The sequence below is a fragment of the Sceloporus undulatus genome, chromosome 2 (assembly GCF_019175285.1).
Source record: "Sceloporus undulatus isolate JIND9_A2432 ecotype Alabama chromosome 2, SceUnd_v1.1, whole genome shotgun sequence".
Classification (NCBI taxonomy): domain Eukaryota; kingdom Metazoa; phylum Chordata; class Lepidosauria; order Squamata; family Phrynosomatidae; genus Sceloporus; species Sceloporus undulatus.
Genome location: NC_056523.1, coordinates 114,658,391 through 114,674,096, shown reverse-complemented (window position 1 = coordinate 114,674,096; position 15,706 = coordinate 114,658,391). Strand labels below are relative to the sequence as shown.

At 39.8% G+C, this 15,706-nt stretch overlaps 1 protein-coding gene across 2 annotated transcripts in view; it reads right to left on the bottom strand.

The window, feature by feature from the left end:
• Window positions 1–15,706, bottom strand: part of LCP2 (lymphocyte cytosolic protein 2) — a 58,662-nt gene that overhangs the window by 11,813 nt on the left and 31,143 nt on the right. Inside the window, exons 5-14 of one of the 2 annotated variants that reach the window (XM_042447306.1) lie at window positions 15,417–15,448; window positions 13,121–13,158; window positions 9,985–10,180; window positions 8,561–8,667; window positions 6,510–6,576; window positions 6,200–6,283; window positions 2,948–2,967; window positions 2,839–2,858; window positions 2,652–2,756; window positions 1,524–1,554 (exon numbers count right to left, since the gene is read on the bottom strand). In XM_042447306.1, coding sequence (XP_042303240.1) covers window positions 1,524–1,554; window positions 2,652–2,756; window positions 2,839–2,858; window positions 2,948–2,967; window positions 6,200–6,283; window positions 6,510–6,576; window positions 8,561–8,667; window positions 9,985–10,180; window positions 13,121–13,158; window positions 15,417–15,448 — 700 coding nt within the window. Of the gene's footprint in view, window positions 1–1,523; window positions 1,555–2,651; window positions 2,757–2,838; window positions 2,859–2,947; window positions 2,968–6,199; window positions 6,284–6,509; window positions 6,580–8,560; window positions 8,668–9,984; window positions 10,181–13,120; window positions 13,159–15,416; window positions 15,449–15,706 lie in introns of both variants that reach the window. The other variant, XM_042447305.1, reaches the window with a different exon arrangement.

Below are 15,706 nucleotides of genomic sequence, written 5' to 3'. Positions count from 1 at the left end.
CATATTTATCCAACTATAAATTCAGGCAGAACCATTTGTAAATGAAATAAAGTTTTAATGATATAGGGAAAGAATCAATGAAATTGTGGGAGGATAAGCTGGGGCTTAAAAGCTGAAAAGTTTCAAAAGGGGAGGCTCACTTCTCATTGCACCCTATGCATTTCTTTTTTTTTGTTGCTTCTTCCTTGTTTCTTCTGTTTTCATTGGAATCTGGAATTTGCACACTTCTCTTAACATGAGAGAAAGAAACTTAGACCCTGTGCAGACCGGCCTTAAAAGCCAGTTTGGATGCAGAGTCTGGGTGTAGCATCCATATAATGCATACCCTGGCTCTGTCCCAGGGCGGTGTGACGCTATGCACCGCACCACATGGAGTGTGGCATCACAGCGCTCCTCTGGCGCAGCATCTACACAAAGTGCCGAAGGAGCGCCGTAAAGCCACACTGCCGTGGCTATCAGACCCTTTCCAGGGCACAAAAAGGAGCCATTGTGGCTCCTTTTCGTGCCCTGGAAAGGCCAGGTAGGTGCCATGGCGTGTGTTTGCCGTGGACATGATCCAGGGAAAATGGAGGCGGCTGCAGGCTGGCACTTAGAGGCAGTTTGCACAGCCCCTTACTTTGGATGTGTTGTGGGCTTGACTACTTAAATTTCTCTTTAAAATAGAGAAACATTTTCAAATACTTGTGAGACAAGAACTTGGGATTTTCTTTTTCATCTGTATCGTTCCTTATATCCTTGTGTGAATTCCTCTTGCCTAATTCTTCTGTCTTTGTGGCTGACATTTATAAAGAGATGCTACTCCTCAAGACAGGTAGATATACATTTACATTTTATTTAGGTTACATTTTTGTTTACAACCTGTATATGCTTGCCTTGGTCTTAGCCTATGCAAATAAGTGGAATATTTGGGATCCAATTAGACTAGGCAATTTCTGAAAGGGCTGCTGTGTGAATTACTTTTGTTTTATTTCTAAAAATGGTTCTAGTTTTTGTGTTTTTACTTATGATCACATATTAAACATTTTATTGTGACTTGACATACTGCATTCAGTTTTAACAATTTAATAATTATTGTGTATGAAACTTGGACTCTTAAAAACAGAAGGTCTGGAGGGTGTAACATTAGTATAATTATTTAATTTTCTCAGTTATAAATTCTTTCTCTATGCAGTCATAGCCCAATAGTTGTGCCCGAGTCAATGCCTTATATTATTTTCTTATTTACTAGTCATATTATAATTGCTTAAGCTGGGCTATAACTTTTTATTACCATTACCCCATATTTTATATTATTCACTGTTATTTAATTAAATATTGCTTTTTACCATCTTGTCTATTGTTTCAATAAATGTTAAACTACATTGTAGTGACATACCAAGTGTCGTGTGTGTGACCCTGAATTTTCACTTGTTCAAAATTACAAATCCCATTGTTTTATAGGTTGGGACCATGGAATTGAAGAACTGTAAAAAAGCTATAATTGTCTAGTATGGACACACCCGTTGTCCTAAGTTTATACTCACTTCTGTCTTTCTTTCTGTGGTGTGATTGCTCCTAGAAGAGATTTTTTTTTAAAAAAAATCAGAAGCATGAATTGTTTGTATAGTACAAATTAATGACAGATGCACATTTAGACTATTTAAGAAATAAAACTCACAGGCCATTCAATCTCACATAAGGAGTCTTGTAGCAGGAGTATCATCAACCCTCCATATCCACAGATTTTTTAACCCCAGATTCAAGCATCCACGGCTTGAATAATTAAATATTTAAATATTTTTAAAATATAAGAATTCCAAAAAGCAAACCTTGATTTTGCCATTTTCTATAAGGAACACCACCTTACTATTGCCATTGTCTACAATGGGATTTGGGTATCCACAGATTTTGGTATCCATGGGGGGTGCTGGAACCAAACCCCAGTGGATACGAAGGGCCCACTGTATTAAAAATTTCCGATGTTTCTCTGTATGATGCCAGAGGAAGCCCAGAGTATTCTTTCTCTTTGCAAGTGAACAAAAGGGCAAACTTCACCTTAAAGAGGCCACATTTGACAATAAAAGCAGAGGAAGGAATATGTAGAGCAGCATGGAGCTGCAAAGAGGTGCTAAACCTATTCCCTGCCAGTCTTTCCCACTAAATAACTTCTAACAAACTGTTTTAAACCTGACCATATCTGCTACCTTTCACAGAGACACACTAAGTTAAAAGAACCTTGGAAGGCAGTTTTATAAGACAGTTTTATAGAAGGAAAGGAAAGGAAAGGAAAGATAGTGGAGAAGCAGCTTCAGGGAGAAGTGTTACAGTCTGGCCTGTTCCTTGCCCTCATCCATGATAAAAATGATTTAAATCCACTTTACCATTTTTTCCAGAATTTGGCACAATTTGCATGAAGCCATGCACAGTCTCCCACTGTGCCATCTAATTTGTTCCACTCTGTCAATCTCTGTTTTGCTTCTGGGAAATCCTGTTGCACTCATGTTGGGTCCTCAAAAATGAGAATTTTCTTCTTTGGACTTCTCACAAAGCAACACTAGAGGTCACCCTTATCAATTGCAAAACTTTATGGAGTGGAATTGGGAAATCAACATGTATCACTGATCTATTACTATGTGCAGTAATTTTTAAATAAATAAATAAATAAAGCTTACATAATGGGTGGTGGCTTCCTTCGGGAAGGAGGAATGTTTCTTTCATGTCTGTCTGTTGATGGCACAGGAGGCTTCTGTATCTTTGCTAACTCTTGCCCCAGCGATCTGAAACAAAAAGTGTAACAGCAACTAAATGTCATGTAACAATTCTGAAAACATATGTCAACAAATAATGATAAAAATTTACCTGAGCTGTGGTGTCAAAGACTGTAAGAGAAGAAGAACAAATTAAAAGGAAGGATAACCATATTTCAAAAATAAATTTAACTGTGGTAGAATCTGAAAAGATCTCTTACCATTTCAGGATATGTTTTCCCTAAAAAGATTTTAAAATGAAAGAAAAAAGATTAGTCAGGGTAATTAGTTTCTTGCTTGTAACCTACCAATAATTGGCCTGAAAAAGAACTACTGTAGAAGCTTTGTGACACTGTTTTCAGTTTGCTACTGTTACTGGCACTCAAATCTTCTGAATTTTGGTATGTGTACATTCTCCCTATGGCTCCAAAAGGACTCTGTACTGTGAGCAACCATAATCCCCGAAGCAAGAGATCGCATCCACGCTATCCCATAAACACATCAAACAGAAGAGTTTTGGAAATGCAAATGAGAAACTTTAATGCTTCCAAAGTCAGGAAGCTAGGTGATATAGGCAGGATGTTCTTCCGAACAAGCCCGATAAGGATAATTTACAACTTCATTCTCACCCCAGACATTGCCAGACCAAGTGATCCTTTACAATGTAGATTCAGTTTCTTTGATGTAAAATGAACACCTTTGCCCTAGTTTTGGCTTATAAAGGATTTCCAAAATCCTTTCTCAGTGGGCTAGTTGGAAAGCATGGGGACACTCTGTCACTGTGAATTCTAAGTGGTTCCAATACACCATTTCCCACCGCTCCCCAGAATGGCCATATCCCACACCATCTCCATCACAGTTGGACTCAGAGTCAAGCCTCGTCTTGTGTAAGTATCGCTGCTAGTTCAGCCTCCAACTACTTCAGAGCTAACTCCTGATTTCCTGAGTCCTTGTATGTATGTGTGAACGTGGATTGTGGTGTAATTTTCCCTCTTAATAAAAGAAACAATTCATTTAGAAAATTCTGTCTCTGCGAAATTCCTTTGGTCTCTTTTCCCTTGGTATACATATGGGAACGATCTCTATGGACTCTTGTAGCCAGCCCAATAAGTAATTGAGCTAATTAAAAATTCCCCTAGAGAGATTCTTGGCTACATTGTCAAGGCATTGCTGCTGTCTGCTGGGGCTGTTTTGATCCTAAAATGCCCCCTCTCCGTGCAGTTGTCCACTCCTGCTTTAATGGAACAACACAGGACTTTTTCACACAGGGGACCTATGTGCTTCCATCCCGAAAATGGTTAAAGTGTTGGCATCTTGGAAAAGCAAGCAAATTTGCTAATGCTTATCACACTCAGAGCACAACAAGGGGTCAAAAGCACATTACATAGGCAAGAAAGTGGGTTGAAAGCGAATTTGGGTTTCAGACAGATGAGGCCAAATACCATTGCTAGATTGGAAATAAATAACTTTTTTGCGCATGCTCCAAACTGTCATTTCTACAAGTGCATACACACACATGCTTCAGAGAGGGATGGGAAACTGGGGAGGAGAATCCTCTTTGCCCCAGAAGCTGTTTCAGAGGAAGAAAGGCTGAGGTTTCCCTTTGCAAACTACCATAAAACCACACACACACACACACACACACACACTAAAGAAAAAGAGGACGGGGCTGGTCCATAAACCTTCCTGGTTTCAGCAAGAGCTGAAGCTCCCAGATGCCCTTCTTTTCCAGGACATATCCTCCATTTCTCGCTCCTGTACAGGAGGAATTCCAAAACGTCCTCTCTCTCTGCCTTCTCCCACCAGCTGTTCCCTTAGACTTAAGGATTAGAGGCTGCAAAAAGAGGAGACCAGCCACACAAGGGAAAGAGGTGTGTGTGTGTGTGTGTGTATCCATTTTAAAAACAAGGCTGCCTCCCTCTCCTTGGCGCAGCAAGGAACCATGGGAAATCTGTGAACAGGGAGAATCAGGGACATGGTTTTCAGACTGCTGCAATTACGTGAAGAAAGCAAATTCATGAATGAACTGGAAATGAAAACATGGTATTTTTACAAAAATGCTTATTCCCTAATTCACCTCACATTCTGTCTGGATTCTGACCAGTTTGTGCACAGTGTTGTCTGAAAAGCACCTCTAATGCCCTGGATGACCCTGCATAATGACCAGTTTAACCTTCCAGTTTTCCCCATGTGAAAAAGTCCATAGAAATATTTGTTAGCATATTACTTCAAATAATGTGGGAGAAACCTATGAAATAAATCCTTTCCTCTTTCACATGAATACAGCAGTGAAGCAAGACTGAGGGACTTTTATAATTGTTGCAATTGTGCCATGAAACTGAATACACAGGGACTGTGAAGACAATCAGTCCTGATTAGTAACTCATTCATACCAATCATTCTGGATTACATATTCTTGCAAATCTGAAGACTTTGTCTTCAACCTGACTGAGTATATGGCAGGAATGCACTATCACAGGAAGGGATGCAACCCAGAATTATGCATTTGTAACTGTGATAGTGAATTCCTGCCATATACTCAATAAAGTTGAAGACCTAGTCTGAAATGTTAGAATTTGTAATTCTTAAGAACACAGTTCATTGAACAGCTCTCTTCAGTGCCATATTTTTCTAGTATTCAATATTTGTTATTTTACTCCACTTTGAATTTCCTCTTTTTGGGAGCTCCCTTTCTTGTTCAAATCAGTTGTGCATCATGATGAAGTCCCATTTAAAAAGTTGTAATAATGAATTAGTACACTTTTTAAAATCCTCAGTTGATTATTTTTCCTTTCTATGATTTTTTTCTCTGAGTTTTATCGAGTTTTTTTCTGGCTAGTTTGAAATATACACAAAAGAAAATACTTGAGTTACAATTAGTCTGCCCTATTGATCACATTTGCAGTTATCTTTTCAGTTTTTCAATTGTTAAGTGCTTACCTTAAGTAGCCCACAGTATCTTTCTGGAACCTCATTTTCCTTTGGGTATCCCATTTGCACCTTGACCGAGTCACACACTCTCAACTTCCCAAATCCCATGACATTAGGGACATCATAAGTCAGAAATGACTTGAAGGTACACAATAACACTCCAATTGTAGTTGGTTTCTCATATTAGAATAACAGTACCAGTAGTAACAGTCCCTAAATTGAGTGGGCAACTGTGGCCCATGGATTGCCTGTGGCCCCTGTGGCTGTATCTGGTCCCCAGATCCCCCCAAACAACAAATTTGGTAAACACATTATTCCTGGAGACTTATAGGAACAATAGATACTGTCTAAACATTCACCATACCCACTGTAAATACCAAATATCAGCCAGAAATGGCTGAAACCAAAATAAGTTCCAGTTTAGTTTGTGGCTGGTAGTTGACCATTTTGCAGAGGATGTAGTCCATGGGGGAAGCATAGAGGTAACAACTGTCTCCTCTGCCCTTCACAGCTGACCACTCCTGCCCAGAATAAATACTAACCTGCTCCTAGGATGTCTCTTTCAAATGGCGGCCCAGAACGATCCAAGGGGGGCTTTTTGCTTCGATCCACAGAAGGAGCTGGAGCTGAAGTGAAACAGACACACTGGGTACAAATTTTGTACTAGAATGGGCCTCAGTATAGTTTTCACATCACCAATACTATTATATAAAACAATATCTCTTTTGAGAATTGTAAGAATAACATCAGTTCAACAATCAAATGAAAAGCTGTGTAAAAGTTGCCAGGAAAGGCAAAAAAGATTGCTTTGTGTTTGTGGTAATTTACAAAGCACTAGATTAGGGTACTTACGTTTAAAGGACCGAATGCTTTTTTCTCTATTGCTTTCATTATTGTTCAAAGGAGAAAGGAAAGGTGGCTGCTGAAACAATAAATTCATAAATATTGTGGTCAATAGTACTATAGTTACAGACTTTGATTTGTTGAGAGTACCTAAGGGCATTTCATAGCTGCTAACCTCAGACCAGTATGACCAAATATTAGAGACCTAGTTTTAAAAGTCTAACTGTACATAGATTGTACATATATTTCTCCAGTGATTCTGGAAATAGATCCAACCACAGAAAAGATTTGTAAAACAGGGAAATAAGTATGTACAATGTATGATCAACCCAGGGCTTGTGTATACTTGAATTGGTGGTGATCCTGATACGCTATGTTCTGAGCAGTATGTACACATGCAGGGTTTTTAGGTAGTTCAGGGGCGTCATGCCCTGTCTCCAGGATCCAAGGGAATGACTCTGAGTCTGAGAATGAAGGCTCTGACAGAGAGCCTGTGAGCCCAGAGAACATCCTAGGTCTGCAGTGGCAGGAACAGAATCTCCAGCAACTACAGGAGGAGAGTTCCCAGCAGCCACAGGAGCAGGGGTTCCAGCAACTATCACTCTACGGAAGAGCCAGATTCACCTATATCTACCCCCACGGAGAAACATCATGACAGAGAAAGATGCCAATGGTGCAGTGTTTATATAGGAAGCACACTGAAATTAGGGAGAAAGCTATGCTGGTGCTGTGTTCCATGTCTATTTACCTGTTTGCCTTGAACTCTGGATTTTTTACTACTTTTCTGGACTATCCTTTGTACTGCCTGGACTGATTACTGAACCATGAACAACTTGCAACATACTGGGCTACCTCTGTTTCTGAGCTGACATTTTAGTGAACTTAGACACACCCTCTCTCCTTAAAATCCCTGGGAGCTCTGTACCTTCCTGCTGGGAGTCTGGTTTGCTTCCTAAGTGCAAAATAAGACAAGAGGGGAAAGAATCAGTTTCCCCATTTTCCTGGAAAATCTAGATGTGCACTAAGTGTGGTCAGTGGATTTGCCTTGGCAGCCACAGAGGAACCTAGGCTCTGTGGGCAAGACACCAGGAGGTGACGAGTCCCCAAGAAACATCCAAAAGGTTTGAGCACTGTGGTCACATTTTTTAAAAAAGAAAGAAAATCCTAAAAAGGCTGCTGCATTTGTGCCCATAGCTGCAGGCTCTGATCAGCCATAAAGAGTATATACATCCCCATCAAAACATAAGCATGGAATCAAAGGAACTCCCAATCTTGCTCCCTCTCTAATGCTGGAGCTCAAAGTTGTGCCTGTCATCCTTGCCAAATAACGTGCAGCATATCACAACCCTCTATAGTGGCTTGCAGCAAGGCTGACACTGCTATACAGCACTCCAAAACAATCTCCATCCTCAATAGCCTGCTAGTCAGTGATTGAACCTGATAGTGACCAGGCAGGGCAATGGTAGATGACATACATGAATGGGATGATTTATCACCTGGTTCCTGCTTATACTAACCAATGGACATGTGATAACCAATACTGACATACCTAGGTTGGAAAGGTCTCTGCCTGTCCCAAACCAACCAATGGGAGTGTGACAATAAAAGTGGAAATACATATGTGCACATCCTGGACTAACAGGTAAATAATAATAATAATGCAGAGCACCCACTGCTGTGGGGCTGAAAAAAAATCAGGGAAGCTTGTTATTTTACACCAACACAACCTCTTTATGGGAGAACCAATTTTACTGTATGTGTACACAAGCACTTAGTCTCTTCATATTGAATATTATTTTCATTTCATTTTACCATCCAGCTGTAACTGGCATATACCTTGTGACCTAGAAATATGTTGGAGATACAACAGAATAATGTACACATTTGGAGACAGTTTCAAAAGCAAGACTAAAGAATTGTTGACTAGAAAGGAATAGGAAACCTGTAGAGAAAATGATGCAATGATGAACAGTGGCTTGTGAATCAAAAGTGGCCTATGTCATTATTCCTCCGAAGAAGAAGATGCTAAAGGGAACTAGCTGGAAACCAAAGAAACATACCACAGTGCCTCTGCCTCTGCACATTGCTGGGACAGGGGAGGATACAGGTCTCTGTGGTGGAAGAGGAGGTTGGAGAGACGTTTTGGATCTATCTGTTGTAGGTCTGTCTAAAAAAATACATCAATAAGAACATTAACAAAGCACATAAGAAAAACAATTTTATTTTCTTTTTCTCATCAAGAACTGGCAACACTACATATTTAAAGTCAGAGAACTTACGTATTTTCCGGTATATAAGATGACTGGGCATATAAGATGACCCCCAACTTTTCCAGTTAAAATATAGAGTTTGGGATATACTTGCCCTCTTCCAACGCATACCAAATAAAAATTTAAAAAAATAATCAGATTTGATTTCAATATAATTCAAATGCTTATGACATGCAGGTACTTAGCAGGAAAACTTGTTATATACAAAGCCTGCTTGGATTGGTCACCTCTCCCTGCGTGCCCTGTCCTTCTTGTCTCCAAGACTATCAGAGCGGTAGCACAAACATGGCTCTTTTTTCCATACCCCGGGCGAGCTTGCTCTGCCTTCACTTACACCTTCCCAGTGAGGCACCCCCTCATGTCGTCATCGGGACTGCGTTAAGTCACTTCTTTCCATGAATCCTGAGGAGTGGATTTTCTTCTACAGTACTTGTACAGCGCCGACCTTGCTGCTTTCATACGGTCGCCGAATACAGTGGGGATGTGGCCACAGCCGTTTTTGAGCTCCCCCCACCATATGCAGTGACCGCAGATTCTCCAGTCCAGCTCAGAAGTTTCAGCACCTGCCCTATAAGATGACACCCGGCATATAAGACAACACCCGACTTTTGAGAAGATTTTCCTGGGTTAAAAAGTAGTCTTATACGCCAGAAAATACAGTATATGAACTCGAGAAGACCTTAAGAGCAAAGAAAGGTGTCATCTCCTGAGTCAGCCCATTAGTCCTTCTAACCCAGTACTGCAACTGATTGGCAAGTCTGTCCAGAGTTTCATAAGGATTCTTTCCAAATTCTGTATAGACACACTGGTGAATGAACTTGGGATCTTTTAAATGCAAAGCAGATATTCTAGAAATGGATTGCATACCACATGTTTCAAAATTTATTTAAAATGGAGATCTAAATTTTTAAAAAAGCCAGTAACTATAGCTGGGTTTGTTTTATTTGTTTGTTTTGAAAAAATCTACAGCTCTTATCCAAAGCCACATATTTCCCTCTAATTCATTTTATTATTATTATTATTATTATTATTATTATTATTATTATTATTATACTTTATTTATACAGCTCTGTAGATTTACACAGTGCTGTACATACAGACAATAAAATTGATAAAAATGAAACCTGCCAATGGCGTACATTCTACAAAATATAAAACAATAGATAGTAATACAATACTTTGATCAAATAAGATGCTTAGAACCAGTTGTTTACCTATGTATTCTGAGGTGGCTGGTATTGGTTTTGAAGGAAATATAACATTACGAAGTGTATCATCGTTATTGGATGGAGGAGGTTCATAATCTGCATCATTTCCATCATCAACGCCATCTTGATCATTGGGTGTTTCATAGTCTACACCTCCTTCAGGGTCATCTTCATCTGGACTTACATAATCATCACTTTCATCCTGTCCAAACAGAAATTCCATTCTGACAAAATAGCTTCACACTGCACAGTTGTCTACTGTTGTAATGAAGTGTGACTTTGTGAAACAGAGAAGCAGGCTACATAAGAAAGTTTCAGAGACAGGAACTCTATCTACCAGAAGATTTTTGTTGTTGCTGTTGTGTGCTTTTGAGTCATTTCTGACTTATGGTGATCCTGAGGTGAACATATCACAGGATTTTCTTGACAGAATTTGTTCAGAGGGAGTTTGCTCTTGCCTTCCTTTGTAGCTGAGAGAGCATGACTTACCTAAGGTGACCCTGTGGATTTCCATGGCCAAGCAGGGAATTCAAACTCTAACTTTCCAGTGTCCTAGTTCAACAGTCAAACCACTGCACTGAGCTGGTTCTCTGACCCAGGAGGTTAGGATCATAGTCATAAGAGCTGGAAGGAGTCACACAGACCACTGAGTACAACATTCTGTTCAGTACAGGAAATCGAGCTAGATCATCCAGCCTAACCTCACTTCTCTATGTACTTTGCTTCCATTGTCAAACAGCTCTTACTGTCAAGATATTTAATCAAAATCTACCCATCTGTAACTTAAAACCATTAAATGTGGCCCTACCCTCTGGGGAAGCAGAGAACACATCTGCCCCCTCCTCTCTATGACAGCTCTTTAGATATTTAAAGAATGCAACCATGTCACCTTTCAGTCTTCTCTTCACCAGGCTGAACATGCCCAACTCCCTCTACCTTTTCACTTATGTTTTGCTCTCCAAAACTCTGATCATCCTGTTGCTTTTCTCTGAACTCATTCTAACCTGTCTGTATCCTCCCTAAAATGAGGTGCCCAGAACACAATACAGTACTCTAGATGAGGCCTAACTCGACTGCAATGATAGGGTCCTAAAGCAAAGAAGATTTATGCCCTTAATTCTGATAGTCTGCTTAAATAATGCCGTTTTTACTGTGCATACCAGGGGTGAGTAAAGTGCTACGCTCCACATATATTAGCCCCGTGTTTCATTTTCTTTTGGTTTAACAGTCCACAGACTCCCCATTAAAAAACTTTCTAAGAGAAAGTGAAACTTTTAAAGAGAAAGTGCTTTTAATTATGCATATGCTACTTCTTTAGATCCTGACCTCTGTCATATAGAATCATAGAGTTGGAAGAGACCACTAGGGCCTTCCAGTCCAATCCCATTCTGCCATGCAGGAACTCACAATCAAAGCATCCCTGACAAATGGCCATCCAGCCTGTGCTTAAAAACCTCCAAAGAAGGAGCCTTCACCATACTTCAAGGTAATATGTTCCACTGTCAAATATCTCTTACTGCCAGGACATTTTCCCCAATGTTGAGCTGGAATCTCTTTTCCTCTAATTTGAATCCATTGCTCTGTGTCCTATTCTCTGGAGCAGCAGGAAACAAGCTTGCTCCATCCTCAATATGACACCCCTTCAAATACTTAAACAGGGCTATCATATCACCTCTTAACCATCTCTTCTCCAGGCTAAACAAACCTAAGTCTCTCCTCATAAGGCATGGTTTCCAGACCCTTCAACGTTTTGGCCGCCCTCCTCTGAATGTGCTCCAGCTTGTCAATATATATCCAGCTCCATCTAGCCTTGTGTGCTCTGCTAGTGAGATATTCATCTTTTTAACCATGCACCTGCCATTCAGTCTGTGACAACTATGGTCTACATCACTTTTGGACTATTTAGATGGTCAGCTTCCTAGAACCTGAATTTTGACCTTAGGGTGAGGTCTGCTGAAAATGTGGTAAATCCAACCATTCTTCACACTTCCTCTCTACCACTTTAAAACTCCAAAATAGTTTACTGGTTGGTTTTCCTGAGTGGTCTTAGGAACTGGGATAATCCAGGATGTTTGCCATCTTTTATTATAAACCAAGCACTTGAAACTTGCTTCCACCCCAAAGAAACTGAGGGGATCATCATATTTTTATAGCAGTTTCAATATCAAATCCTGTATATGGTTCCTGTTTGAAAAGTACGTAAGTGTGTGGTAATACAGTATTTGTAATCATTTAATTCATTTCAACAGTGGTATCATTAGGGGGATGCAGGGGGTGTGGATGGCACCAGGTGACACCCTATAGGGGGTGACACCACATCTCCTCAAACACTTACCTTATGGCAGAATAGGGCTGTGGCATTCTATTTAAAATGCTTTCAGAGATGGTGGGATTTGGATGAAGCTCAGTGAGAGGAGAAAGGAGAGGCCCAAGAATTTTTTAAAATTAAAATTTCAAATTTCAAAATTTTATTTTTTAAAAAATAAAGTATGCTTTTTATTCTTTTTAAATTTTCATTAAAAACATCACATTTTAATCAAATCTTTACTATGTATATGTAAATAAATTTAGGTTGTGCATATGATATTGTAATTTGTAGGTATAATTTTAATTTTGCTAGTTGCTTATGTCACAACTATTAGCATTACATTCAGTAGTAGATGGGCATTACGATATACGAGGAACATTAGTGCAAAGAAGCATTACTACGGATTTGTATGATGTGAAATGGGAGGGTGGCACCATAAATCAATGGGGGGTGACATCATGAGCTACCGCACTGAGTGCCACCAATCCAAGTGATGACACTGCCTCTCAATATCATATACAGCGCGCCTGCATTATACGTGGGTGCGCTTTATGCGGTCTTGAGTGTACACGCTCAAGCCGCGGGGAGCGGCAGGGTGCGCGGGGCGGTGTGTCCCATTCAAATGGCCATGTGCACCCGTGGTGCCCTGCACACCGCTGCACCTCTGCGCACAAGCCCCATTGTTTCTAATGGGGCTTGAGCATAGGCAGAATTCGCTTTACGCGGGGGGTCCAGAACAGATCCCCCACATAAGGCAAGGGCCGACTGTAGTGATATTTGCAACCATTTAATTTCTTTCAACCACCTACATAAGCAGTATATAAGCATACTTACAAAAGAAGACCAGCCATCACCCTCCTCTTGTCTATATTCTGTGGAAGAGCAACAACAACAATCAAAGTAAACCTCGGCACACAGCAGTGATAAATTTTTATGTCCAACATGGTTCCACAACAACCAGTTAATGCACTGCAAGAAGACTACTCATAGGGACAGCCAAGACTGATTCAAACATGCATATTGCCTGATGAAATTACAGTATCACAAGAACTTTCTGATGTTAGGGCTTGTTTATGAGATCTGAGCTGAATAGTTCAATGGTCTCTATTGTGGCACAGAGCCCTCCCTCTTTGCCATCTGACACCATCTGGCCTCAGAGGGAGAGAAAGGCCTGCCAGCTTCATCAGATCTGGCCTAAAGTAAGAAGAAGAGCCCTCCCTCTTTTCCATCTGATGTCATCCGGCCTTGGAGGGAGGGAAAGGCCTGCCAGCTTCATCAGGCCTGGCCTAAGTGAAAAGACGAGCCCTCCCTCCATCTGCCATGGCCCAGGCCTCGTAGGGAGGGAATAACCACTGGACATATTCTTCTTCCCACTGCCATTCCCTTCTCCCTTGGTGTCATGCCTTTGGGGAGTGCATGCCTGAAGGAAGGAAAATGTCCAATTAACTAACTGTAAGCCACTCTGAGTGCCTTTCTGGCTAAAGAGCGGGGTATAAAATAAAGTGTGCCTCAAGTGATCCGGAAGCTCTGTGTTTTACAGAAACCTGCACTGCAGACATCAAGTGATGAAAATGCACACATATACTCTTTGAAGCAGGAGCACAGGGTCTGTTTGCAATAACATGTTATCACAATTCTGGTTAAATTGAATAGCAATAGGCAGGTCCACTTTTTGTTCATTATAGCACACAGAGTAGCTATCCCTAAAATAGAAAGTATTCAAATCAGCAAGGTTTATTTGAATAATAAAATAAGGACATGGAACTCAGTTTTGCATAACAGACAGTCCTGGTGTAGATACAATGATATCCAACATGTCAAGAAGGAATGTTAAGTCCACCAAATGAGAGAATTTAAGATTGTAACCATTGTTTATAACTCTGGGGTTTGGTTCCAAAGGATCTCCCTTTGTATAACAAACCGTGTAGGCTCAGTCCATAACATTAATGACATAGCAAAATGGTGTCCTATAAAATGGAAATCAAGGTAAATTTATACTTTTTTGAAATTTTTCAAGCCGTGTATGCTTGATCCGTGTAGAAAATCCGTATATAAGAAGGCGCGAACTGTATTGATTGCTGAAGCCCTAGGACAAAGCTTGAGTTGTCATATAAATTAAGCTGAAAACTTAACAGTAACATCTAATCTCATAAAAGCATGTTGAAAAAATATACCACCTTTAGTATTACTATCTTGAGATTCCAGAAAGGCTATTTTCCTATATATTTCCTGGTGTGTGTGTGTGTGTATACCATCAATAAACAGAGGCATACACAAGCCTTGTAGTTGTATGCTCATCTTCCTGCTTTCCTCCTTTTCTTATTATTTATTATTTTCTTTTTATTTAATAACTCTGATGATAGGACTGTTTTCTCTCTTTAGCTTTCATTGCTTTAAAATAGAGACTCACTGAAATCATAAATCAGCACTGGGGTTAGGGTACGTTAAGTACACTTAAATCCCACTGAAATTTATGGGAAAGCTGATTTCAACAGGAACTACCTTGATTAGTTATGTTTAAAAGCACAGCATGTATTTGCATATCTTTGCTTTACTCAAAAGGAAATCTATTCAGGCCCATTGTGAGTAGGGCAGAGGATTCCATTGGTACCAATACAAATTGATTTTATTTTTTTGTTAACTTGTTCATGGGTAAATATGATTTAAAAAAAATCACAAGAGAGTTTAAAATGTTGTATACATTTTTAGATAAGGGTTGCACATGTTTACTTTGCAGTAAACAACAACAACAACAACAAGCGATAAGTGGCTGCATAATAAATCCATAATGTAAACTGCCTGGCCATCAACAACAGAACAATACACAGATTAACATAGGAATCGCTCCTCCTTACCTAGGATCACACAGTATATATAATATACCCACTCTGTTCCATGTCAGCATTCTCTGAAGATGTCCGCCACAAATGCTGGCAAAACATCAGGAATAAACTCTTATAGAACATGGCCATATAGCCCGAAAAACTCACAAAAAACTATGGATGCAGGCCATGAAAGCCTTCGACTTCAGACTGAAATATGTTTAAAACATAACTGAATATGGACAAGACGGCTTCTGAATATCTGTATACGAGACAGAAATATACTCATCAGTAAAAACTATTTTTACCTGTATTTTCAGGAATCTTCTGTGTTTGTGTCCTGTAGTAATTGGGAAGAAGGAGGAATTAATACATAAATTACTGCTTCATCCCTTAGTTATTAATTTAATATAACTGAGATGAGCACAATACTATTTATCACGCGTACAATAAACATTTTATTTTAAATGAACTCATACTGGCAGAATGTATCAAAATAACAGCTTCTGCAAAGGTACAATATGAATGCAAAATCCCTTCTATGTACAGTAGAGTCTCGATTATCCGACATAAACTGGCGGTCCCATAGGTCGGATAG